We start from the raw sequence: 26,253 nt of genomic DNA on the forward strand, positions 1-26,253 counted from the left end.
GGACCCAGTGTCTTGTGTTGGGGGGGGAGGGGGGGTGTGAACCCGAGACAGCGTCCCTTTGTCTCTTCACAGATGTTCCCTTTGTACTCCTGGGCCCGGTATTGGGAGGGATGGAATCCAGACACATTTCTGAACTGGAAAGACTGACTTAGGCATCAGTGGCCACACTGAAATGTGTGTGGGGAGTGGGAGAGGGCTGCTCTGGGCAGAGGTGAAGAGGTGTCTTGGACAAAGGGGTCCAGATAACGGGCAGGTGGGATCCATTGAAGACATAGGCAGCCCTGAAGCATGTAGATGATCCCGGGGATGAGTCTAGGACCCTGGGATACAGCTCTAGGCACCAGAGCCTTGGTGTGTGAGGTCTGACTTGAGAACAAGCAGGAGCCATGTGATAGAGCCTGGAGACAGGTGACCAGAGAGGTCTTGTGCAGAGCGAGGAAAGCTGGTGTGAGCTGGGTGGGACCTGAAGTGGAGGACAGCCTAGGACTGGGCTGAGACGTCCCTGAGAGGTTAGGGGTGCAGTCAGACCCCAGTCTGACCAGGCAGAGCTATGGCCATTTCCTGCTATGTCCACAGGGCAAAGCTTTGGACCACCATGACTCGCCTCTAGTGGGTGGACCAGGAACAGAATGAGGATAGGCTGCTAGGCGAGGGCCCAGGGATTCATGGGACTGGGTTTATAGTGAGGTAGTGAATCGCGTCTTCTCACGTGGCCCAGGATGTGGGACTGGAACCCCCTTAGACAGTGGGTGCGGCCTTCCTCCACTTGCTTTTCCCCAAAAGCCCACTAGACGGCGCCCCTGTATTTCAGCTTGGCGCTTTGGGGGGCCATCGTCGATCGGGCGCCCCATCTCGTCCTGCTCCATACGCAGTCCAAGCCTCAGATACTAAAGCGTTTAGGGCAAGTGGCTCCCAGATCTGGCTACTGCCACAGAGCACGAAGCCTTTTCGAGCTTGTCCCTGACCTCTTGTCCAGCCCTCTAGGCCATTGACCCTGGTGTGTCCTATGGGTAAAGTGTCCCTGGCCGCGGAGCATGGGTCGGCTCCGGTGTCTGGAAGTGCCCTCGCTCTCCACCCTCGCCAAGGGGAGGTCCAGCAGGTACCTCCCACCAAGACTCCGCTTCTTGGCTGCACATTTGGGATCGAGCTGGGCAGCTCGCGCTCTTCCTGGTTGGCGGTGCGTGGGGGTAGAGGGAACGATGAATTGTCCGCCCTCCGGAGCAGGAAGACTTCTCAACCCGCTCGGCTTGGAGGAAACAGAGGGGGCGGGCCCGGGCGGGCCCTCCCCAGTCCTGAGCGGGACCTTTGAAGGAAAGAAGGGGACTCCCCTGGCTGGGCCACGAGGGCAGGGGTCTTCCCGGGGCAGATGAGTCCCCGCCCTGCGGCCAGCTTTGCTATGCCTCAGAGGGGCGGGGCAGGATCTGGCCTTTTCCTGCCGGGGAAGATGACGCTGCGTGGTGTTTGTTTCCAAGGAGTTGTCGTGGAAACGCGGCGGCGCTGCGACTGTTTGTCTGGGCCTTGTTGCCAGGCGGTGTCCACTGCATCACCAGGTCGCGCGTCAGTGGCACCGGCTTCCGATGCACCCAAGATGGAGGAGAGAATGGAAGTCTTTGTCTCCGGCATCCGCCCTTCTCTGGGAGAGTGCTCTGAGCTTCTCTCTCCCAAACGAACACCTAGACTGGGAGATGGCTCTAGACGCCATCTGACCACCTCACCTCATTCCAGATTCTGCCAGCTGAGTCCAGGACACCACAAGGAGCCTCACAGCCCAGGCTACTCTGCACAGTTTAGCTGTGTTCCAGGAGTTCCCGTGACACACTCTACCAACCACGCACCACCCACCTTTCTGGCCTTGCTGTCCTCTCCAGCCAGGGTCCCCCAGCCCCTCTCTGGACCCCTACTGGTATGCTCAGCTGGACTTCTTTGTAGGGTGCACAGCTTATGGCTCTCTCTTCCTACTTCACTTAGCCTTAGATCCTCTGGCCAGCATTCCAGACCCCCAGCATCCTCCTTCCCGCCTTGACTTGGGTCTCTGGGGCCCTTCTGCCAGAGTCTTCCTCAAGCTCCGGGCTCCCCGCGGATCCCATTTATCTCAGGGTCTGGCTGGTCCTGCTCACTGGCTGCGGGCTGACGCCTGTGGGCATGGTATCAAAAGAGCGCCATGTGCCAGTGCTCTGACTACTGAGTGGGTGCAGCGCAGGCTGGCTAAACGCCCAAGGTGCCAGGTGTGGGCGGCCCTTTTTCCCAGGGCCAGGCTGGCCGTGGGGGTGGGCTCCGGGCCATGAACCAGGCCTCAGCTGCTGCTTTGGGAAAGCTGGAATTCCAGGCAGTTCTGCCTGAGCTTTGGTTCCAGGAAGCAGTCCCTAGGCACGGGGCCCAGCTGCAAGGAAGGCAGGGTTCAGGGTACCCCATCTGACCAGACGATGGGTCCTGGGTCGGGAGTGCATACTACCACTCTACCACCCCACCTCTTGGCCGTGCCATGGTACTTCTGGAAAAGGAGGAAGCTAATTGCTGACCACCCAAACCTGAGGGGCAGAGGAAGGGCAGGGTTCAACCCCCTCTCACTGGCCAACCACCCTAGGGCCAGATCTTATGCCAGACGGGGGTCCCTTGAGACACGCCGCTGAAAATAGACCCTGGGAACTTGTAAATGTCCTCAACTGGTCTGAGGGAAGGGAGAGGGAGGGTGGGCCCTGGGGAGGCCTGGGCTGTGTCTGAGTGTGCTCAGCGTGGTCTCTGAAGTGTGTGCTGTCGGGATATGCACCTGAGAGCAGAGGACATTGGGCAGGCTCAGCTGGCCTCCAGCCCTTAAATGAACATCTCCACACGTGACTACACTCTTAGGTACCAGCAGAGCCAGTAGATAAGGGTAGTTTTTGCCACACTACCAGAGGCCCTTCCCTGGGTTGTTGACCTTTCCTGATGGGAGCGGGTACTGAGACTCCTCTGTGGTCATCAGCCCGCAGGGCTCACCCCTACCTTCTCTGGCTGGCCTCAGGGTGTGGCATTCTAGCCGGTGGAGGGCGCATAGGTGTGTGCAGAGAAGGCTTGGGCAGACACACGGCGATTCTGCAGCCTCCCCTCCCCCACACCCTCCATGCTGCCCGGGTACAAGCAGTGGGGAGCTCTGTGTGGGGCCTGTCATGCCTGTGCAGAGCACCCCAGGCCTCCGCTTGGCCTGATAGCCCTGGTCGGTTGTCCTCCTCCAGGACTAGCCTGGGATAGAGGAAGCAAGTGAGTGTGGAGCTGGACCTCAGGGAGCCTGGCAGGACTGGCACCAGCTGAGCCCAGAGCCGTGGTGAGGGCTAAGGCTAGCGGTCTGGGTAGAAGCAGCATCAGGGGAAGATTTGCTGACATTATGGAAGCTTTGGAAGAGTTCTCGTGGTGTGTGTGTGTGTGTGTGTGTGTGTGTGTGTGTGTGTGTTGTTTATTTTTTGAGTCGGTGTCTCATTTAGTCCAGGCTGGCCTTAAATGTTTTTATGTAACTGAGGCTGACTTTGAATTCCTGATCCTCTTGCCTCCACCTCCAAATTCTGAAAAAGAGTTCTCAGGCCAAGAGCAGACTCGTGCCTCCAAGTCTTTTGGTGCAGCTGGGGGGTGGGGCAGGTAGAACCTTTCTTTCTTCTCCTTTCTTCTCTTTCCTCCTCCTCCTTTTTCTTCAAGACAGGTTTTCTCTGTATAGCACTAGCTGTCCTGGAACTCACACTGCAGCAGGCTGGCCTCTAACTCGGAGATCCGCCTGCCTCTGCCTCCCGAGTGCTGGGATTAAAGGTGGGCGCCACCACCACCCGGCTGGGGTAGAGCAGGTAAAGGAAAACCACCAAAGCCGTAACTCAGGTGAGAGTCCAAGTAACCTTGAAACGTTTGTTTATGGCAGAACACAGTAATTATTTCAGACAGACCACGAACAGTTAGTTTCGACTTATACCTTTTTCAGTTATTTTAGCTTATGTTAAGCTTGTTTAAACATTAATTATTCTGGTTAATACATCTGGACCACAGTCAAGGTCATAGAAACCTCAAATGTGTTTCCAAGGTAGACACAACTTTTGAGGGACTACAGGGCTGAGAACTGAGAAAACAAAGATGATGTTACCTCATTTACCGCTTCCTCAGCATCCCTGGCTCTTTTTCTTCTTTTCTGTTTTCCTTTTCTTCCTCCCCTTCCTTCCTCTCCTCTCCTCCTCCTTCTTCTCTCTCTCTCACTCTTTCTTTCTTGACAGAACCTGGCTCTACAGACCAGGACATTGAACAGGTGATCCTCCTGCCTCAGCCTCTGGAGTGGCCCTAGCCCATCACAGGCCGGTGGAACTGTACCAGCTGTGTATGTCTTTGTCTGTGTCTGAGTGGATATGTCCAAATCGAATGTCTGAGAAAACTGCTGTGTACCAACAAAGAAGACATCCGCCCTTGGGCCCTGCCTTGGCACCCCTCCCATGACCATGGAAACAGGAAACAACATTAGGGAAGGCCAAGAAGACTCTGGTTTTTTTTGGGAGGAAGGTTCCCTAGTGCAGGGTTGGGCCTGAATCCAGGAAGGAGCTATCTCTGGGGTGGGGCAGTGGATGGAAGGAACATGGCCAGGGTCATTGACCAACTTGCCTTAGCAAGTGTCTTTTGGGTGAGAGGTGGGAAGGGCCTGTCAAGGAGTCCCTGGGTGCAGCTGGGTAGAAGCATGGACAGCCATTTGCTCTGAGGCCACACACATGACCCTACTAGAGCCATCCCACAGGACATCCCCCCACAGGTACGCCTGCAGGCCCGGGGTTATGCATGTGTATCCAAGCACTCAGCCTCCTGCACACACCCTACCAGAGGGAGGCAGTCTGCCAGGTGCCCTGTGCCTCCACCCAGTGCCTGCCCCTGGCAGGCAGTAGTTGGCTTCTTCTACGGATAGTGAGGTAGTTTGCTTTGTGTGTGGCCAGGCCCCAGAATCTGTGATGACAGACACACCACCCTTGTAGTGGTTCTGGGCCTCCCTGGTCTCCAGAGCCTCTGCCCATTCCCACCCCTCTTTGCTGCCTCTCTTCTCAGTAGACTAGGTCAGGAGCTATAGAAGTTTGGACCTTTTTTCAACAAGTAGGCAAGAGAATGGGAGTCTCTCCTTTAGGGCGTGTGCACCCCTGCTCTGGAGCCCCCAGCCAGTAGTAAAGGGTCTTCAAAATGTCTTTGTAGATCTGGGCATTTGTGGAGTCCCAGTTTGGGGCAAAACTGTGGCCTCGAGTTAGGGAGCCCTGGGAAGAGGGTAGAGTGTTCTGGGGGGAGGAGTGTTTGTACCTGGGGGTAGTCCTTGAAGTGTGGCTTTTATGTTAGACACATGGCGCATCAGTAATCCCACACACAGCTTGAAAGCTCTGATCCCCACCCCAGCCAGTAAGATAAAGGTACCCCAGATCCTCGCCACAGGGTCAGGACTGAAGACTGATAATGGTAGGCGAGTGTGAACAAAAGGCTCTTTCAGGGCTGAGCCCAAGACACAGGGTCCCTGAGCATTGTCAAGGATGGTCTTCTGAGCTGCAAGAGTAGCCACCCGGCCTGGCCTGAGCTGAGGTCTTGTTTTTAAAGGAGTGTGTGAAGGGCAGCCGAGGACTCTGGTGATACAGTGTGAGAACGCCCAGCTAACAGCAACCACACCATCAGTGTGTTAGGCAATGTTCAGAGCCCAACCCCCATGGAGGCCTGAATGTAGTGACCAGGTTGGTCTGCAAGTCGGCAGAGCACTCTGAAACTCAGGTTCCCTGGGTCAGTGCAAGCGTCCCCGCCCCCCACACTTTATTTACTGTAGGGGTAGTCCAGTCTCTACCTGGTACCAATCACGGCTCAGCCTCTTCCTTAGCTGGGCGGTGGACTTGGACCGCTGATCTCCTTCACCCAGAGATAAGGACTGTTCTTCTTCATCAGGGAGGCGACCTGGGCGTGGCCTCACTCTGCGTTCCTTGCCTTGACCTCTATTCTCCAACCTCGAACTGATGGGTCCTCAAACTTAAATTCTGAAGTCCCTGTGGCAGGAAGGGCTTTTCCTGAATTCAGAAGTCCCCTCTTCTGAATTCCCCTGGTGAAGTTGTGGCTGCAGTCCAGTCAGCTGGCAAAGGTCAGGGTGTTCACTTGCGTCTGGCCAGGGTGGACCTGCTGGCGTCTGCGTGGGTTAGAGCTGGGAAAGGCTGGGAGGGGTTGGGCTACAAGGCTGAGACTCTCTGAATGCTCTCAACTCTGTTTCTCAGAGGAGGCAGGGTCAAAATACGTGTAGAATTTTTGAATGATGTTTTGCATCTATCTGCGCTTGAATTTACTTTGTGTGTGTGTGTGTGTGTGTGTGTGTGTGTGTGTGTGTGTGTGTGTGTGTGTGTATGTTTTGAAACAGGGTCTCACCCTAGAGATCAGATTGGCCTCACCAGTTTTAGTAGGACGGGCAATCCCACCACGCTCGGCTTTATCTGAACTTCAGAAGTTTCTTGTGCCCACCCCGGCTCCTGCTAGCTCTCGCAGGTGCAAGGAGCAGGGTGACCCTGATAGGACGCTTCTTCTTTCGAGGGGAGGACCCAACGTCCGCTACTCAGGACCGCGGGCTTGCCCTGCCCCAGGCAGGGGGCGGGGCCTAGGCCCTCAGGAGCTGCCCGGCTCCTCTGAGGGTCCCCAGAAGACCCAGCGCCCCGGCATGGCACTTGGCCAGTTTGTCCTGACAGAGGCGAGCATGGGCGAGATGACCATTCTTGGCCAGTTGGTCAGGATCAGAGATCCCAGGGGTCCAAGTCCCGGACTCAGGGGGCGGGGCAGGGGCGGGGCCTTAAAGGGCAGGGCCCGCGGGGTCCCTGAAAAGCGCGGACCAGGCAGCCGCCACCCAGTCCAGAGCCTACAACCTACTTCATTCTAATTGCAGCCGCTCTTGCAGGACCAAGTTCCGCCATGCCGAAGTGCCCCAAGTGCGACAAGGAGGTGTATTTCGGTGAGCATGCTTGGGTGTTCCAGCCTCTCTCCACATGCCCGCGGGCGCACCCCAGGCAGTACGCGGAAGCATGGCCCGGAGGCGGACAGTGCTGGGTTGTTCAGGTGGGCGGGAGTGCCTAGAGTCCCGAGCATCGCCTAGGATCGAACCCATGGACCTTCTCCGGGGCGTGAGGGACAACTTGGTGCTAAACAGAACCGACATCTGTGCCCACTCGCTGTCTTATGTTTTGGGGGTCGGTCTCCTAGCCTCCTTGCCTCTGGGTCTCCAGGTCTCCATGACTCCCATGATTTTGGGTCTCCCCCTCTCTCGGTGACCCTCGCCCCTGGATCCGTCTGTCTCTCCCGCCTTCTCTCTTCGTGCCCTGGGCGGGATCCCCCGCGGGATAGGAAGGAACGCAGGACTGAGGCGGCCCCTCCCAACGCTAAGTAGAAACAGACGCGGAAAACCACGTCCGGGGGTGCGATCTCCGGTGTGCTCATTTTCATGCTCTTCGCGCGCCCTAGGGCTCCCCATAAGAGGGTGTTTGATTTAGTAAAGTTCCTTCGTCCTCGCCGTGGAGAAGGGTGAGCTCAGGTTCATTTAGCCAGCCACCAGCGCGGAGGTCGGAGGTCAGAGGACTTAACCCAGAGGACCTAGTTTAGCTCCTCCAGACTTGCCCTCCAACACCACTATGCCTTGTCCCTCAAGTCTGAAGGCCCTCCTCCTGTTCAGCCCTACAAGCCCTCGGGGGTCACATCCCTGTGGGAGCGCTTGGAAATGCCCCCACCAATGAGCTGGGGTGGGGTGGGTGGCCCACTCCTTTAGTCCCAGCACTTGGGAGGCAGAGGCAGGAGGAGCTCTGTGAGTTCAAGACCAGCCTGGTCTACAAAGTGAGTTCCAGAAGAGCCAGGGCTGTTACACAAAGAAACCCTGTCTCAAAGAACCTGAGGTGGGAGGAAGAGAAGAGAAGGGGAGGGGAGAGGAGAGGAGAGGAGGGAAGAGAGAGAGGCAGAGAGAGAGAGGGAGAGAGAGAGGGAGAGAGAGAGGGAGAGAGGATATCCCTCCAGTAAGGCGACCCTTCTGGTTTGAGCCGCAGGACTGGCTGAGAGGACCAGAGGTGCCTCCTCTATGGAGCTCAGGGGCAATCTGGGGACCCAGGGTGGGCTGCCACATTGAGAGGATGAAGCCTAGCTGTGTGTGCAGCCGAAGAGGCGTGCAGGGACCCCAGGGTCTCAGTGGGTTTGTGCTTTTGCAGCTGAGCGAGTGACGTCCCTAGGCAAGGACTGGCATCGGCCCTGCCTGAAGTGTGAGAAATGTGGGAAGACACTGACCTCCGGGGGCCATGCCGAGGTAAGGGACCTCTAGGGGGCAGAGGGAGGAGCAGTGGAGGGCTGGGATGACAGCCCCCCTCATCTTCTTCTCCTTGTAGCATGAAGGCAAGCCGTACTGCAACCATCCCTGCTACTCAGCTATGTTTGGGCCCAAAGGTATGTGGTTGGACCTCTTCCCTAACAGGCCTCCCATCTCACCTGGCCCCCTCCCCCCAACCCACCGATCTCCTGTTTATTTTTTTGTTTTGTTTTCAGGCTTTGGGCGAGGTGGAGCTGAGAGCCACACTTTCAAGTAGACCCAGGTACTATAGCTCCATCTCCAATCCCGCCCAGTCCACCTGCCTGCGGGATGGGGTCAGCCCTAGTGGAGTAAATAACAGAACCTGGAGATGTGCTCACTTTTGTCTGTTTCTCCTTACAGGTTGTGGAAACCCTCCCTTCCCGCCCAGGCACATGCCAGGCCTTAACCCCGGACAGCGGGGCCTCTCAGTAGCCCTTCATGCCCTTAATAAACCTGATCTTTTGGAAGACCTGTGTGCTTGTCTCCCAGTGTGTGTTGGAGGGGAGCGGCCGTGGGAGCCTCAGCTCCTGGCCTGATGCAGGGCACTTGCTTTTTCTGCTGCTGCTGCAGACATGGCCGCCCACTATCGTTTGCGGGAGCGGGAGTTCAGGTCTACCGCTAACTTCGGGACCCATGAAGTTCCTGTAGCCCTTAGTGGTTCTGGCCTGGGGTGAGGCCCTGGCCAACAGGGTCAGCAGGAACATGGAGCCTGGGAGTGGGTGGGGCTGGCCACAGTTCAGAGGGTGAATCAGTGGGAGCTGGTATGGTTCCCTTTTTGAGATTCTTTCGGGGGGAGTTGTGTGGACTTCTTGCCTATTCCATTTCCACTTCCTGCAACCCCACCCTGTCCCCAGAAGTGTACCCTGGTGGATGGTCTGCAGCTGCTCAACCGATACCACATCCATATTTGTGCCGCCCCCCCCCCCATGCCCTGGGAGGTCTGGTGCTCTAACAGAAGTTGAGGACTGGCTCTGTGGTAGTAGAAGGGCTTTCTGGAAACTCTTGTAGAGCTAGGCAACCCTCCGCTTCCCCTTCCCCAAGGCCACTGGCCATCCAAGACCCTTTTGGACTTAACAAGGCCACAAAGGTCTCGGCTGTGAGTGCCCGGTGGCTTTGCCTGTCTTAGTCTTTGGCACCTATATTACAAGAACGAGCCTGGTAGGCTGTTGGTAAGTCCTGTAAGTGGCCTATAGTGAAGTGTGTGTGTGTGTGTGTGTGTGTGTGTGTGTGTGTGTGTTACTGGGCGACTCTGGAATCCCAACAGGTAGAGGCTATATATAGTGCTTTAGGGGACAACAGTATGGGGCAGAAGAGGTCAACCTGAGATCTTAAGAGTTTCCTCATGGGAGGGGTGTGAGTGTTGGGACAGACCTTCAGGTCTTGGGTGTCCAACAACACCCGCAGAGGACCTGGAAGAGACGCGTGTGGGAGAAGGGCAGAAGCTCTCCTTGCCCTGTTGTCTCTCACCCTGGAGGACCCTGTCTTCCTCATAATCGCAGCCCCCTGCACCCAGCTCCACGTCTCCCAGTTGGGGCATCCTCGGGGTGAACTCTCAGCAGCAACCTGAGGCCTGTGGGAACGAGCAGATCAGGCGGGGCAAGTGCATAATATTGCAAAGAGGCTTTGAGAGGCAAAGGGCTCCTTAAGGGTGTATCGGGAGTTCCTTGGCACCGTAGCCAACACTGCGCGGTCTTTGTGTTTAATTAAGGTTGCCGCGCGCTGCGAGTGTGAGGGTGTGCAGAAGCAGGGCCTAGACCCAGGGCGGCAGGAGCAGGTAGGGCCTAACTGGGCTTGGCCATTTGGCACCAGCAGCCCTAGCTGCTTGGCAAGGGCCCAGGAAGGACACCCCGAGGCAGGATAGCCGAAGGCACCCGGATGAGCGAGGAAAAGTCTGCAGCAAGATGTCATAGGAGGGAGTAAAGCGGGGAGCAGGAGCACAGGGGAGGTTAAGGTAAAGGTGGGCCAACGGTCCCGCACTTCCGGGGGGCGTGGCCACCCTGCCGATGCGGTTAAGGGGGCAGGTGTCCAGAGTCCTTTGCCCCTCCCTCTCACCCCAGTTTCCTCTTCCGCAACCGCACCCTCTCCCTCTCCACCTGCCTCTCTCCCGGCTTTATTGAGATGTAGAGCACACATAGTACTGTCCACTGTCCCAGTCATTTCTGGTGACATCGAGTGCACAAAGCTTGGCTTGTGCCCGCTCGAGCGCACAGGCCCGCGCCCACACAGTCCGGCCGGCCTTTCGCTGCCCGCCGGCGCGTCCCGGGATCCCCGGAGGCGGTGTCCGGCCTTTGTCCGGCCCTCCTCCACACGCACAGGAGCATTTACTGTGCCCTCTCGTCCCCGGTTTCCTACAGAGGCTGTTCTGGTAAAGGTTGTGGCCACGTAGCAGCCTCATGCCCATTGCTGAGCACAATTCCGGTCCTGCTTGTGGTGCGGGCGTCTTAACCCCCGCTCTCCAGGTTGGACTCTGGGTTCAATCTGCCATTGTCGTGGAGCTGCTGTGTACTTCCACGTTTTTTTTTTTCCTTGCAGGGTTCTCACGGCTTACCGGGATTGACCCTGTAGGGCGCGAAACTTAAGTTCAACCTTACAGGAGGTGGCCGCACCCTTATCTAAAGTGGAGAATTTCCCTCACAAGCTCGTCTTCTGGTGGCTGGAGGGAGGATGACAACGGGGACAAGGAGGTCTGGGGCTGCACATGAGAGGGAGGGTGGCATTCTCGGGAGACTTCTGGCGACGTGGCCCCCGGAACTCCCCACCCAGTTTGCGGGGCTCGGCTTCGCCTCCTCGCGGGTCCCTGACGCCCCCTGGCGGCGAGCTCCGGGGCGGCTCCGCGGAGACCCGGCCTCCGTGTTTGGGTGGAGCCGAGATGCTTCCTCCGCGCCTCCGGGGGACGCTCGGGCGCATGCGCGCCCTCCAGCCCCGCGCTACCTGGGAGGTCGCTGGGAGGTTGGCAGCTGGAGGTGCTGATTGGTGAGTTCCAAAGCCGGCGGGGTTGGCAGATCCAAGGCCCGCCCCAACCAGACCCCGGAAGTGCCTGCCTACGGGATAGACTGGTAGGCACTCAAGGGCCAGGCGCACCGCTCATTGGACCTGGGCGGAGAAGGCGGGTCCCAGCGCAAGCCGTGATTGGTCGCTGATCCTGGCCCGGCCCGGGCGGGCGATCCGAGAGTCCCCGGTGCTGGCTGGCTGCATGGGGCGGCGGAGGCGCCGGGTGGAAGGGGCGGCCAAGGCCCTGCCTGAGGCTATCGCTGCGCTGAGTCGGTCCCTGCCCGCTGGGCCCAGCCCCGAAATCTTCCGCCGCGCAAAGTTTGACCGTCCAGAGGCGGTGAGGCTACCAGGGTAGGCGGCCGGGGGCCGGGGCAGGCCTCGTCCTGGGCCGACGTAGGTGATACCTTGATGTCACCTGATTACAAACTCCTTCGCTGCAGGCTCCAGTGCTCTGGCAGCTTCTCTTCCGAGTGCTCTCACCGCTTGCTGCAAACAGTCCCTCGACCGACCTTGCTCCAGGTAAGCCGGGTCCTCTCAGTAAGCCACGCCCCCAAGGCCCTTGTTTCTACTCCCCCAACTCGGTCGACCCAGTTCTGCCCTAACTCAGTAAGTCCCGCCTCATTAAAGCTCCTCCTTTGTCTACCCCTCTTTATTCAACTCAATGCCCCCTTGTTGCTGGTACCTGCCTCTCCCCCTCTCGTGACAGCTCTATTCCGCCCACTTCTTTAAGCCCCGGTTTCCATTACCCGTTTTCCCTTGCTCACCTGGCTAGCCGTGGCTCTGAGACTGGCTAGACCCTGAGCCAACCCATCACAGAAATCCTGCCTCCCGGGCCTCCTTTGTTCACTCTGAGCGGGCTCTCAGCTTAGGGGTGCTCCCAGGTCCCCGGAAGGATCCAGGGGACATCTCTAGGTTGGCACCCCGTGAACTGGTGATTTCCTATTCCAGAGGCCCAAGCCCATGTGGTGAAGTCAGCACTGGGCTCCCAAGGCTACCCCAGGTCTGCGCTGGTACAGTTTCCTGCGGGCAATTCTCAGGGAAGCCGGGAACTGCTGCTGGCCCTGGCCTGGCTCCTGGCACGAGGACCTTTGCTTGAGCAGCTGCTTGCCCAGACCCGGGTGCAGTTAGGTGATCAGTTGCCCCAGTGTGAGGTGAGTATGTAGTGAGGGTGTCTCAGCCCAACTTTGCTCAGAAACCCCTGTCCCAAGTCACATGGTATCTGCCCTTGGTGCAGTCCTCAAAAGGGCTCATCCAGCTTCCCGGCTGAGGATATAGAGGCTTGATCCTGTGCTAGCAGCCTACCTCCTTGTCCTGGTCCTTCCTTTAGGATGAGGTGGGGTGTATAGCAGGGCTGACTCTTGTTCCCTCTCCAGTGTGAGGTCCTGGCCAGCCCTGGTCATCCTGCACCCCATGTGGAAACAGAGAGTCCGGTGGATCTCCGACTAGTGGAATGGCTGATGGGAAAGCTGCGGTTTAGGTGGCGACGCCTGATCTCCAGTCAGCAGGAGCAGTGTACCCTCCTCAGCAAGGTAGTCCAGACACGTGGCTCTTGGTACTGTGCCCCAGGCTGCCTTTCCCTGTGGTCCATCTCTGTCACCACTGTTGGCTCACGGGGCTGCTGGGCTTCCCTCACCTCTGGCCTTTACGGTAAGTCTCACCTTTACAAACAGAGCAGGACTCTGCTTTACCTGTGTCCTGGTGAGCAAGGCGTGGAAGCCCTCAGTGAAACTGTCTAGTGCCCCTCCCTCTGCAGCTTCCCACCCCCAGCATCACGACCCTGAGCCCAGCTCTGTCTTTTGTGGCTCTAAGTGGTCTCTGAAGGTGCCTGTATCCAGCTAACAGAAGTCTTGTTGGGACGTGGCTCCTCAGTCTGGGTGCCTTACTTGTTGCAGATCCACCTGTACACCCGTGGATGTCACAGCCAACAGAGCCTTGGCCATCTTTCTGTGGCTGAAACAGAGATGCTCAGAGACCCAGAGGGCAGCCAGCAGGTGAGGGTTGGCAGGGTGCTGGAGTGGGTGCTGCCATGGTGGGGTGTGGTCTGTTGGGGAGCACCTGGGGTGGTGTTAGGCTTTGACTTCTATGTCTCTGGGTATTTGTGGGTGACCGGTGTGTCCCTTCGGGTTGTCCCTGTCCCGTTGTTCGCCCACCTATCCAGGAAGGCAGACTAGGTGTTGTGTGTGTCTGTTATTTGTCCAGCATGGTCAGGGTCGGAGGGATATGGTGTCCAGGAGGGGACCACTGGATTGGAGGAACAGTGATCTCAGGTCTGAAACGAGCTACCAGCTCTCCCTGTTGAAGCTGGAGGTGTTTAAAGGCTGAGTGTGAGTGGGGATGACTGCTCTTCGGAGCCTGGGGCTAGACTCAGGGGTCTGTGTGGAAGTCTGCTGGGGTAGATCAGGGGTCTGTGTGGAAGTCTGGGGTAGATCAGGGGTCTGTGGGGAAGTCTGCTGGGGTAGATCAGGGGTCTGTGGGGAAGTCTGCTGGGGTAGATCAGGGGTCTGTGTGGAAGTCTGGGGTAGACAGGGGTCTGTGTGGGAAGTCTGCTGGGGTAGATCAGGGGTCTGTGGGGAAGTCTGCTGGGGTAGATCAGGGGTCTGTGTGGGGAAGTCTGCTGGGGTGGGCAGGGGTCTGTGGGGAAGTCTGGGGTAGATCAGGGGTCTGTGGGGAAGTCTGGGGTAGACAGGGGTCTGTGGGAAGTCTGCTGGGGTAGACAGGGGTCTGTGGGGAAGTCTGCTGGGGTAGACAGGGGTCTGTGTGAGAAGTCTGGGGTAGATCAGGGGTCTGTGTGGGGAAGTCTGGGGTAGACAGGGGTCTGTGGGGAAGTCTGCTGGGGTAGATCAGGGGTCTGTGTGGGAAGTCTGCTGGGGTAGATCAGGGGTCTGTGTGGGGAAGTCTGGGGTAGACAGGGGTCTGTGTGGGGAAGTCTGCTGGGGTAGATCAGGGGTCTGTGTGGGAAGTCTGCTGGGGTAGATCAGGGGTCTGTGTGGGGAAGTCTGGGGTAGATCAGGGGTCTGTGTGGGGAAGTCTGGGGTAGACAGGGGTCTGTGGGGAAGTCTGGGGTAGACAGGGGTCTGTGTGGGGAAGTCTGCTGGGGTAGATCGATGTACAGGCCCTGGGTATTTGTAGGCCGCGGTCCTGCTCTGTTGCCCAGGGGACATTTGGTCCTTTCCAAGCATGGCTGCCCTAGGCAATGGGCTCCTGATGTTCCCAAACAGACCTAAATCTTAGCACAGACCTGGAGGATGGCAGGCCATGAGACCCAGTGATGAAGTGGCCTCAGGCAGACATTGCCTTCTGTCTGAGGCTGAGAAGAGTGTGAGTGTTTGCCCATCCCCAGCTTCTCCCAGGATAGTCAGTTCCTCCCACATAGAAACCACCCATCACTGGTTTCTTCCTTCTGGTCAGCTTATCTCTGAGGTTTACAGGACAGGTCCAGCACTGGCCATCACTTAGGGGCTGGACTATAGACCATCCCGAGTGGTTGGTGGCCGTTGGCATCGGGCATGTATTGCAGCTGAGCTGGATGACCCCTTCTTCCAGGCCCAGCTCCTTCCTTCTGCAGCCCGACACTGGACTCCTCCACCTTATCAAAGGCCTGTCCTATGGCTGGGCAGGTGGCACTGGAGGATCACGGGGTGAGGGACAGGTAGCTAGCACACTGGTTTCCATGGTTTCTGTTGTCTTCCCAGGCTCATATTACAAGGCTAGTTGGCAGATTCCAGATCCGGGCATCTGTGCTCTGGGTGATTTGTTAGGCCCTGCTATGAACCGGGGGTACTCACCTGGTAACGTGTCTGGCCATTGGTGCCAGCTGGACCTGTATCCCTGGATAAATCCTGGGCTGGACCCAGCCTGCTAGGGCCAGGCCTTGAGGTGCTGAGACAGCGTTTGAGGGTCCTTATGTACCCTTGGCTCTGACCCCCTTTTATTTTTTTACTTTTATTCTTTGTGGATTTCACATCATGCATTCTGATCTCCTTGCCTCTTCAAATCTGCCCTCTGCCCTCGCAACCTCCCCCACATATCAAAACCAAATTGAAAAGAAAAACCAAAAACCAAACCAACCAACCAACCAACCAAAACAAAACGAAAACAAAAAAGATGAAGAATCTCATCGTGGAGGCTGTGGTGTGGGCCGTTGAGTCACACAGCCTACCCTTTAGTCCATTCGTCTTTGCTTGCAAGTGTTCATTGCCTGGAGTCATTGGTCTGGCTCGAGGCCTCTGGTTTCTGCTAACCACTGATAGTGGGCTCTCACCGGGGTTCCTCTCGGATATCCTGTTATTACCCTGTGTCGTGGAGATCTGCTGTTTTGGATCTGACCCCCTTGGATCATAGCAAAGGCCTGCCATGCTCATTCTGGCACCGCCTAGGACTTGGCTGTGGGGCCACTCTAGGGGTGTCTCAGAAGCTGGCCTCTGCTGATACAGGACTGGACAGCAGTGGTTAGGTGGACCAAGGCCACAGATCAGCTTCTGTCCACGTGTTTGTTGGGGTGCCGGCTAAAACCTGGATCTGGTCCACCCACAGACAGGTCCCAGAAGTTTCCAGAATGTTGCTGCATCACTAGTCAGTTCCCGTGGTCGCTGTGGAGTCCACGGCCTTCTGTTTGCACCCTCTGTGTCCCTGTTCCTGCTGGGGAGGAGGGCGGAGTGTGGGAAGGTGAAGGGCCTTACTTGCTCCTCCATCACACCCCCCACACCTCACAGTCTAGGGGCACTGGGCCCCCTGGGGATGGTTCTTAGAGTCTGTCTTATCTGCCCTTCTAAAGGTGTGTTTCGGTGCCTTTCGCCTGTGGTTGGATCTTTGTGATGCTGGGTGGTTGGCCTGTGGCCCACCCTTGGGCCCCCCTCACCCTGATCTGGCTCCTCACATCTCTCCCCACTCTCCCACCTCTTCCCATGGCTAAGTGGCGGCTCTGACGCCCTCTCTCTGTGTGTTTGTCCCTTTGGCCCGGCCTTGGCTGGCATTCAGGTCTCTCCCCAGTTTCTCAGGCCATGGACCCTTCTTGCATTCTCTGTGGAGCCAGGGTAGGGTGGGGTCTTAGGTCCAGAGGGCTTGGCAGGCGCTGTCTTCTCAGGGGTCCTCGCGCTGGGTCCCCCATATGGGTGTCAAGAGTGGAGCACTTAGGTTCTGTGTGGGTTGGGCCTCTGACTAGACACGGCACCTGCGGGGCGTCCAGAAGCACCCTCAGTTGACAGATCACTAAGCATTTTGTCTTGTAGGAGGGTCAGGTGTGTTGGGTGATCTGGGTTGGGAAGGGAGGGAGACGAGGAGTGAGTGGCTGCTGGCGCTAAGCCAGTCAGGGGATGGTCCTTAGGGAGGGGAGGTCGGACAGAGTGTGGGGAGTGCCGTCTCCGATGCACAACTGTCAGTGCGAGACCAGCAGGCCTTGCTCCGCCGGGGAGAGGCAGAGGTTATCTTCTGGTCTGGCCCTGTCCTCCCCTTTTATGCATGTCTCATCTCCGTCCCATGCCCCTGTCCTACGCACAAATCCCCATCACTTAAAAACTCTTCCTTACCTTTGGGGGTTCCCAGAGTTACATGGGCGCCTCAGAGGTCTCCCTAGTCTTGGACCTTCTCATCTCTGCAGCCTTTGGGACAGCCCTAGTCAGCGGAGTATTGGGCAGAGCACCCTGGTCAAAGGCCCCTGGACTGCAGCTTGGCTCAGGAGGTGGTCAGCGGGCAGCCTGGCCCAGCTGTGTCTTTTTCTCTAGCTTCTGCAGGCACTGGAGATTGAGAACACACGCCTGGGGGCAGCTCTGGAGTGGCGGCGCTGTGAGCTGGTCTTCTGGCAGTGGATGGTGAGGAAGTCTTCCCTGTCCCGTCCCTCCCCCCCACCTCTCCCCCTCACCCCCACCCTCACCCCCGGGCCCTGGCCAGGGGCCCCAGGCTTCATTGGTGGTAGAGTTTGGAAGATGGAGGATGGAGGACTGTAAGGGATGCTCTGCCCAGGACAGCTGCTGGTCCTCAGCGGAGGCCTCGTATTGCTGGTCCTTACTCCTAGTTCTCCCAGAGATCTGGTTTCTGTGCTTCCCTGCATGCTAAGGAGGTGCCCTGTCCACACCAGGACCTGGGAATGCTACCACTGCCCCATTAACCCCTGCATCTCGTCCCTGACCATCTCACTGGGGTCTCTGCAGGATACAGTTCTGGATGCCTGTCTGTCGGAGAGTCCTGCTGTGACCTCACAGCCCACAGTCCTGCCCGCGATCTCTGAACGTGGGCTTAGTGAGCTGGAGCTGGTAAAGCAAGAGTTGCAGGCCCTGCAGGAGGAGCTACAGGAAGTGGCTGAGGCCCGGCGGGCGGCATGGGAAGCCCAGGTGAGCGCCTAGGCAGCTGCTTCGCCCACTCTTCCCAACCCATCCTCCAGCCCTGCCTCTTACTGCCCCCACCCCCCAGACTGGGTTAGCCATTTGATTAAGTCTCCAGATGAATTACTCTGCTTATTTGGATTATTGGATGGCGATACACTTGGACAGCAAATTCCAGCAGCAGGGGGCCGCAGGGAAGGGATCCCGCCGTCCTTCACTGCCACCTTCAGACTTTGTCCAGGGTCTCCCCAGAGACGTGGGCAACCCTGTGCAGCATTGCCTGTCCGTGCATCCCCCCATTCCACTCACACTGCCTGCTGGTCAGCCACACAGCCCCTGCCCAGCGGTCCTCCCCAGCCATGCCTGGTAGCATACACCATTCACTGCTGTGTCTGTCAGTTCTCCTTTTGGGAAGCATTTTAATGTTAGCTGCAGGCAGGCCGCCCTTAAGCTCTTCCTCGAAGGTCTCCTCGAAATCAGGGGCATCCTCTGTATTTCCACACTATCCATCCTAGTGAGGCTGGCATGCCACAGACTGAGGAGGCTCTGGTTGAGCCAGAGGTCTCCTTCCCTCTCCCACAGCAACTGCTACCCCAGGAGTGAGGCCTGCTTTTATCCCAGGTCATATTTTTTTTTAGAACAGTGAGGACAGAGTCCGTTCAGCACAGCACCCAGGACTCAAGGTAGCTTTCTGGGGTCTTTGGAGTGGGTTAGTGACTGGGAAGTCCTCATCAGTGTGGTCTTCACCCCAGGCCTGCTGCCCACAGGGTCTTTGGACGGGGACTGCCCTAAGGGTTAGAGGTAGTACCCTGTGTCCCCTGGGTCAGGCCAAGTCATGTGCTCCACTCCTGGACAGCAGTGGGAAGGGGAAGGCGGAACAGGGTGGTGGGGGTCGCTGCACTGACCCCTGGAGTAGTGGGTGTCCTTGGGAGTCTTCCCTTGAGTCCCGCAGGGCCTTAAGGCATGTGGTGGGCTAGAAACTGCCCAGTGGTCCTGCAGCTAGCAGGCCTGAGACGGGAGCCCTGGAGGTTGAGGTTAGGGACCCTGATGCCCTGAGTTTTGGGTCCCTGTGTCCCAGCTGCTGCTGGCATGGGTTTCAGGGGCTCTGTGAGGGTGAAACATTTTTGGGCTAGCCAGGCCTTTTGTACTGGTTCCGGCGTGGGCTGGCTTTCTATGGTGGAAATGATACATGGGCTAAGACCTGGTCTTAGAGCTCTGGAGTTGCAAGGTTATTGGGAGCACCTGGACCTGTCGTCCTGGGAACAGAGCTGCCCTCGGCTCAGGAGCCTCTGTATCTTCTCTTATGCAGATTGGAGGCCTAGGTCAGGGGCCAGAGTGGAGCACCACAAGGAAGGCCTTGCAGAAGGCTGTTGAACAGGAGTTGGTCGCCCTGCAGGGGTCCTGGGAGCCATCCAGTAACCCTGTCCAGCCACAAAGACCCCATCGACTGGTGAGATGTAAGGATGAGTCGCCAAGGCCCCAAGGCCTACAGGCAGCCGAGGTGATCAGGACACTGAGCGCCCAGGAGGCCTGTCTGACGAAGGTGCTGCGTCAGCTGCAGAATCAGTGTCGGCAGGAGCTGGCCAGGATGGCTAGTGCTCTGCCTGGATTGATTTGGATTCTGGCTCCTGGACACTGAGGACCTCAAGATGTGCCCACCTGTGTAGAGGGCTTTGTAGGGTCTCAGAGGAGCAGACTGGGGCTGGCATGGGAGCAGAGGTCCAGGCCATGTATTCTTTCCAGGGCCAGAGCCCCTTTTGCCTACAGTTTTGGAGTCACCATAGGCTGGTCCTCCTGAGACGTTTGGAGGGGACCTGTAGATACATGGTAGAACTGTCTCTGGGGACACCAGGCTGCCGCCCTCTCCCACTGTCCCCTTACTTCCTCTTGGGACACTGGGATGTAGGTGGTGCATGGTTGGCACCGTGCTGGGATCACACATGCCCCACAGTGCAGGAAGTGTTGGGCCTCCCCTGGGTGGGACGGCCCTGGTTGTTTCCCTGCACCTCCTTCTTAGACTCTGGCTGGATGCCTCCTACAGCAGGGCCTCCTGTACTGGGCCGTGGCTGTGCCTGGTGTGAGTGTGGTGGGGAGCTGGATGGGGGCCCTGGGGGCTCTGCCTGGGGGAGAAGGAAGCTGCAGGGTAGACAGAAAGCCCTTTGTTCTGGAGGCTGCTGGGCAAGCTCAGGTCTCACAAAGCGGCCTGTGTCCAGGATGTGCCCACAGCCTGGTGGGATGGCTCTCCTAGCCCAGGCTTCTCCCAGCCAGCGGGCTCAGGCTGGGTCCCGTGGTCTCTAGCCCTGCCTTCCTTCCTATCCCCAGCTCCAAACTGACCAGACACTGGACAGGTGGTAGGTCCCACTAGGCAACCTCTAGCCTCCTGGTAGCTCAGGCCTGAGGCCACCACCAGACTCTGGGCACCTTGGACACTCAACTAGAACGTTGTCACGGTGTTTTCCTGCTTGCCTAGTGTCGTGTGGTAAGAGGGACAGCTCATGTCTGGGGTGACCGTTCTGGTGCAGGTGGCCTCTGGCCCTGGAGGCAGGATACCATGATGGTTTTTCCCAGTGACTGTTCCTAGTACACTTCTGGAGGATCGGTGTCTAACAGGTCCTTCCTAACTTTCCTGATGGTAGCTCCTAGAGTCGCTGGACCCTCCTGCCTGCTGCCGGGCCTCTGCCGGGCCTCTGCTGTGCCTTCTGGCCTTGATTTTGGCTATAAACAAGTCCACTTAAGCTTCCCGCCTCTGAAAACTGCCCTGCTATAGGATTTCCGGTGGCTCTTAGGAACTTGACCTTAAAAAATCTAAATGCAGCTGGGTGGTGGCGGTGAACGTCTTTAATCCCAGCCCCTGGGAGGCAGAGGCAGAGGGATCTCTGTAAGTTTGAGGCCAGTGTGGTCTACAGAGCGAGTTCCAGACAGCCAGGGCTACACAGAGAAGCCCTGTCTCAGGGGAAAAAAAAATCCAAATGCAGATCAGTGCTCCCAGCTGCCACTGCTCTGTTTGTTTGGCAGAGTTAATCATTTCCAGTCAGAATTCCATGTACACGAATGCATTGTCTGTCTCTGTGGGACTCAAGGGTCTGAGGGCCATGTCAAGGAAAGAGCCTGTTGGGGGCTCAACCATGGGACCCATCCTTGGTCAAGTTGTCAGACATTGTCACTTGGGAAGGACTTCAGGACCAGTTTTTCCACACATAAGGGCTTGAAATAGCTCACATTGGTGGTCTCACTGTTCTGTGTCCTGAGCTCCCACACAGACAAGTAGGAATAAAACCAAGTGTCAGTTGACCTCATCCTTGGTGGACCCTGAAGTCCTAGGGCAAGCTCACAAATTGATGATGTATGGTGCTCCAGGGTCCTTACCGGCAGCCTAACAGATTGGGTGTTATGGGCCACCTGACTGACACTCTATCCTCCCTGACTTTGAGGAAGAGTGGTCACATTGTCCCTAACACCCCCAACCTGATCTTGAGGTCAGGAAAATCTAATACTTGACACAAACACTAAAGATCTGGCCACCCATGGGTACATTGGAGGCCAGCAGGTGGACAGTGGGCCCTGCTCTGAAACCAGCGAGGACATGCCATCTGTTTCTTGGGTTCCCACCCAAGGGAACCTAATATGCAAAGACAACCCCCCCCCCATTGCTTAAGGTCGTGGGGAATACCAGAGGTGGTTTCCTGACACCAAAATATGCTGACTATGAGGGGAAGTTTGGTAATTTCAACTCTTATCAAAGCTAGAAATTTCTGTTTATTAAAAGATGATATAATAGGATGTGTCTCAGTGGTAGAACACTTGTCTATCTTGTGTGAATTTGGATTCCGTCTCTATCTTCTTGGTTGGGGGTGTTGGTGAGGGAGACAGTTTGAGCTGGGAGTATTAGCTACATTTGTAAATGGTTGGGTATAGAGATGAGCAACAGGAAATCAATCTTGAAAGAAAGCTGAGTGTAAGACGGGAACTGAGAATGCCTGATAAGATGGCCGGAATGCCATCTTAATGGCAACCAGCTGAAAGGGAAGAAGGCTTTGCTACGGGCTGGAAGGGTGTGCTGAGACACTGCCTTGGGTAGGATTGGAAGAACCACTTCTGGGTCTGTCCCAGAGAATTAATGGTATGTGCACAAAAGGCCCGCCAGGGACCACCCTGTAGCAGTGTGCATAACTTCAGGAACCAGAAATGCCTACAACACTGAGAAGCCAAGGATGATGCAATCCTGAGTGTAAAAACTGTCTTGAAGTTAGGCGAAGTGTGATGCACGCCTTTAGTCCCAGCACTGGGGAGGCAGAGGCAGGCAGGTCTCTTGAGTTCACCAGTTTGGTCTACAAAGCAAGTTCCTGGACAGCCATGCCTACTACACAGAGAAATCCTGTCTCAAAAGCCAAAAAGAAAAAAAAAAAAAAAAAAAGAAAAGAGAAAGAGAACCCCATGTTTCAGTATGACATTTAACAAGGCCATAAAATAAATAATAAAGTGAGACTGAAGATGTACCTAGTACCAGAAGACAAAACCCAGGCATAAATTGGCCAGAAAAAGACCCACACAATAACCTCCTCCATAGAATGTGTGCTGGAACAAGGTGTGGGTGCTGGAAAGGTCTGCTGAGGGCTTCTTGAACATTGACTTTATAGGTTCATAACATGTATATCACATCTGGTTTTTGGGTCTATCAACCTTGCCTTATAAAGAAAAATCATAACTCCAGACAGCAGCATCCCATGAAGATGCTATATGTAACTTTGTCCTCGTGGTGTGGGTCATTCAACCTGGGCAAGCAGGTCAGGACCATGTATACCTGTGTGGACACTGAGAGCATCTTCTGTGTCCTGTTGACATCCAAATTTGGCCAAGGAGATGTCTAGGTGTCGTTTAGGAGAGAAGCTGGCTCCTGTTTAATCATGGGGACCTTGGCAGTTGCTGTTAACCAATTAGCTAGCTAGGGTCATTTTACTTCACGGAAATCAAAGTAGCTGAGTGGTTCTAGCATTAGTAACCCTTGGCTCATGAGTGCTGAAACCTGATGGACTGATAGACTCAAGCTTGTGGCTCAAAGCCCCGGGAACTAGAGGTGCATGGGTCCAGGCCTCAGGAGCCAGCAGAGACGGGCAGCTCCAGGCGCTGGGGTTAGAGGAATCTTGCCCTGGCTTTTTACTGCCGGCAACCCAGGCCTCAGCAGTGCCTCAACTCTGAGCAGTAGCTAGTGGTAGAGGCAGGCAGTGCAAGGCAGCATTACAGCTCCTCACCCTTGGGTGTTGAGACCCTTGGCCCTCGAGGCTTGGTAATTCCAAGGCCTCTTCTAGTGATGGGCCTGGGTCTTTCGCCCATCTGTTCCGCGGTCTTCACTGCTGCCACTGTGAGTGTTACCAGATGAGCCTGCACTACTGAGGAGTAGATAAAAGACTATTCTGAGGAAGCCTTTGCTGGGCCTAGTGTAGCACCGGGGGCATCTCAGATGTCTCCCCGTTGACTGGAGAAAGCTGAGCCGCCTGGTTATATAGCCAGGAGGGGTGTAGGAAATGTTGGACATGTTAACAGGAGGATTCTATTTACACCAATCAGCACAGCTCCCTGTTCCCCAATCACTGGCTCACACCCCACCCCCATCCCCGAGCTGAGGGCCTTGTGCTTGCTAGGCAAGCACTCTACCACTGAGCTAAATCCCCAACCCTACTGACTTTTTTTTTAAAAAAATTTATTATCATATATTACAATCTGATCACAGTTTCCTCTCCCTCCACCCTGCTAGTCCCTCCCCACTTCCATTCTCCCCCATATCTACTCCATTTCCTTTCAGAAAAGAGCAGGCCTTCTGGGGATATCAATCAAACATGGCATGACAAGTTACACTAGCACTAGGCACATACCTCATACCAAGGATGTGCAAGGCAACTGGGTACGAGGAAAAGGGTCCCAAGAGCAAGCGAATGAGTCAGAGACAACTCCGCTCCCACTGTTGAGAGTCCCATAAGAACAAGCTACACAACCCTAGTGCATGTGCAGAGGACCCAGCGCAGACACCGCTGGCCTCTTGCTGAATTACTGCGGAGACATTCCTCTTCCCATCATGAATGAGAATGGCTTCGGGGTCTCGCTTGGGAGGCTGCCTTTCAAGACAGGTGGAGTTGTGTAGAGTAGTTGGGACTGGATTAGGAGTCAGGTATTCTCAGTGATAGTAAACTGCCCAACACAGCCAGCTGCTTTGAGAGCAGTGCCGCCAGCTCTCTGCTTTAGGCTGCCAGTCCTCCGGGAAGGGTCTTCCTGCCGTTCGAAGGTCTGTGGCCCATACCTGCTTTTGCTCATTTGCCTCCGTGCCCCGGAGCCCGGCTTTGGTACCTTCACCATGACGTCTGAGTGGAGTACATGGCAGGCAGTTAAGCTCTACTAATTGAATTTGGGACTAGAGGGTAGGTGAGAACCCTGGTGTGGATGGGACCACACTGGGAGGGATGAAGCCCAGATCCAAGTCTGAGGCCTGAGCCCTGGTTGCCCACAAGCAGCAGCTAGGAAAATGAGGTCAGGGGGACCGGCAGGGGTGTCACCTGAGGCTGTACAAGCAGGAAGTGACTGTTAGATTAGGCCAGCCCGGTGATGGCGGTACCCATAGTCATCCTAAGAGAAAGGACCTTCGAGCCACACACCGCAGTGCCTGGCAGTCAAGGGAGATCGTATTGATTTCGGAGAGGGTGTGGGCCAGACGCTTCCAGTGCGGTCTGCCTGCAACCCTACTTCCTCTTTGTGGACCAGAGATTTCCCTAAACCACTCTACCCCTGCCTCACCATTGTCCTCTAGGGACCGTGTCATGCGGTGACAGGGACAATGAGTGTGGTAGGGACAGCTGTCAGGCCTCCGAAGCCCTGGGATGGCAGCCAGGGAGCCAGGAACTAGATGAGGCGGTGTCACCTCCCACCCACCCACACCTGAGGGACACAGCGGTGATGGTTAGCGGCCCTCCACGGCTCCTTGCTGTTTGTTGCAGGCCTGGAGGTCTCAGCTCCCTCTGTTGACAGTAGTGGCCGTGTGTGCCTCAGTAGTTTCCTGGTGACATCCTTCGGTCAAGTAGAGGGTTGGGAGACGGCTCAAAGTGCCATAGCAGGCGTGGCGACCTGAATTTAGGTCCCCAGAACCCAGGTGAAAAGCTGGGTTTGGAGTCATGTGCCTCCAAAGCAGGTACTAGAAACAAGAGGCTCCGAGGCACTCGCTAGCTGGCCAGGCTAGTCAGTTGGTGAGCTGCAGGCTCAGTGGGACCCTGTCTCAGAAAACAAGGTGGGGAACTGAACTGGAATACACCCGGTCTTGATCTCTGGCCTCTCCATGTGTACATGTGCACACACACACAGACCAGCAAAAGGAAGACCTAACCGTTCTGTTGATGTGTTTGGGTCAAACAACCAGGAATTCCCTAGCTGTCCTAGGAACTTAATGGCGGAGCGGAACTCAGCTGGTAGAGTTCTTGCCTCGCATGTATGTCCTGGGTTCTGTTCCCAGCACCTGGTAAGCTGGATGCGGCGGCGGCGGTGGTGGCGGCACGTGTCTGTACTTCCAGCACTCAGAAGGTGGAGGCAAGAGAATCAGAAGTTAAAAGTTGTCCTCTTTATGGGCTGGAGAGATGGCTCAGTGGTTAAGTGCACTGACTGCTCTTCCAGAGGTCCTGAGTTCAATTCCCAGCACCCACATGATGGCTCACAACCATCTCTAGTGGGATCTGATGCACTCTTCTGGCATAAAGTTGCACATGCAGACAGAGCACTCATAAAATAAATAAAATAAACACAAAAAGAAGAAAAAAAAAAGTTGTCCTCAGGCTACATAGCAGGCTGAAGCCAGTTGGGGATGCGTGAGACCTTGTCTCAAAAGAAAAAAAATTACAGTTGGAAATGAGTGAAAGACACAAACCCTTGCTTTAGTTCTTAATGCACTTGCTCATTGGAAGGACTCTGGGTCTACTTTGGAGCTTTAATTTGGTTGGGTGTATCATCTGGGCTTCCTAATTTGCTTCGGCTTTTGCCTAGAATTTGTTTTCCTATCACAGCAATGGCTGCCAACCCAGTTTGTTAAAGAGGTAACCAAGGGAGGGAGTGCCCGGTGTTGGAACCCTGAGCTCTCTCAAGGTGTTCAGGAGGTATCTGATAGACTACGTATCCCCATGTTACCTTCCCTTAAAACGAAAATAGCCAAGTGTGATGGCACAGACTTTTAATCCCAGCCTCGGGAGGCTGAGGCATGTGGATCTCTGTGAGTTCAAGCCAGCTTGGTCTGCAGAGTGAGTTCCAGGCCAGCCAGGGCTGGCTACACACCGAGACACTGTCTCAAAGCATCTCCCTGTCCCTAGATGCCTTGCAGTGTTCCCTGAGAATTCACCGTGGCACCCTGGGATGCCTTAGCACACATTTCAGGAACTGTAGCTCCAGCTAAGACAAGTCTTTGTGTTTTCCCACCCTGCCTGCACTGTTACATCTTAAAAGACTCACGTTGTGAGTCTTGTTCTGACTGAAGTACATTATCCCATGTCCAGTGAGGTGTGTGTGTATCTATTTCTCTGTCTGTTTCCCAGAGACCAACACTCAAGCTATCTCTGGTTCCCTGAAGCCAAAGAAAGTCTGTGGTGATATTTGTAATCT

General features: G+C 56.1%; 2 protein-coding genes across 3 annotated transcripts; both read left to right on the plus strand.

Annotated features, from left to right (window-relative positions):
• Positions 1–6,806: 6,806 nt before the first annotated feature.
• Crip1 (cysteine rich protein 1) lies at positions 6,807–8,787 on the plus strand. The gene is made up of 5 exons (XM_028883681.2): positions 6,807–6,946; positions 8,184–8,278; positions 8,358–8,415; positions 8,515–8,561; positions 8,681–8,787. Exons 1-4 carry the CDS (start codon positions 6,907–6,909, stop codon positions 8,553–8,555), a joined length of 234 nt encoding a protein of 77 aa, XP_028739514.1. The 5' UTR covers positions 6,807–6,906; the 3' UTR covers positions 8,556–8,561; positions 8,681–8,787.
• Positions 8,788–10,676: 1,889 nt separating this feature from the next.
• Positions 10,677–20,514, plus strand: Tedc1 (tubulin epsilon and delta complex 1). Of its 2 annotated transcripts, XM_028883664.2 has the most exons (9): positions 10,677–11,648; positions 11,752–11,830; positions 12,260–12,462; positions 12,685–12,840; positions 13,204–13,302; positions 17,032–17,118; positions 17,458–17,637; positions 18,267–18,311; positions 18,938–20,514. In XM_028883664.2, exons 1-9 carry the CDS (start codon positions 11,514–11,516, stop codon positions 19,265–19,267), a joined length of 1,314 nt encoding a protein of 437 aa, XP_028739497.1. In that variant the 5' UTR covers positions 10,677–11,513; the 3' UTR covers positions 19,268–20,514. The 2 variants fall into 2 exon arrangements, with proteins under 2 accessions (XP_028739497.1, XP_028739498.1); XM_028883665.2 differs by lacking the exon at positions 18,267–18,311.
• The last annotated feature ends 5,739 nt before the right edge of the window (positions 20,515–26,253 follow it).

The sequence above is a fragment of the Peromyscus leucopus genome, chromosome 14 (assembly GCF_004664715.2).
Source record: "Peromyscus leucopus breed LL Stock chromosome 14, UCI_PerLeu_2.1, whole genome shotgun sequence".
Classification (NCBI taxonomy): Eukaryota; Metazoa; Chordata; class Mammalia; order Rodentia; family Cricetidae; genus Peromyscus; species Peromyscus leucopus.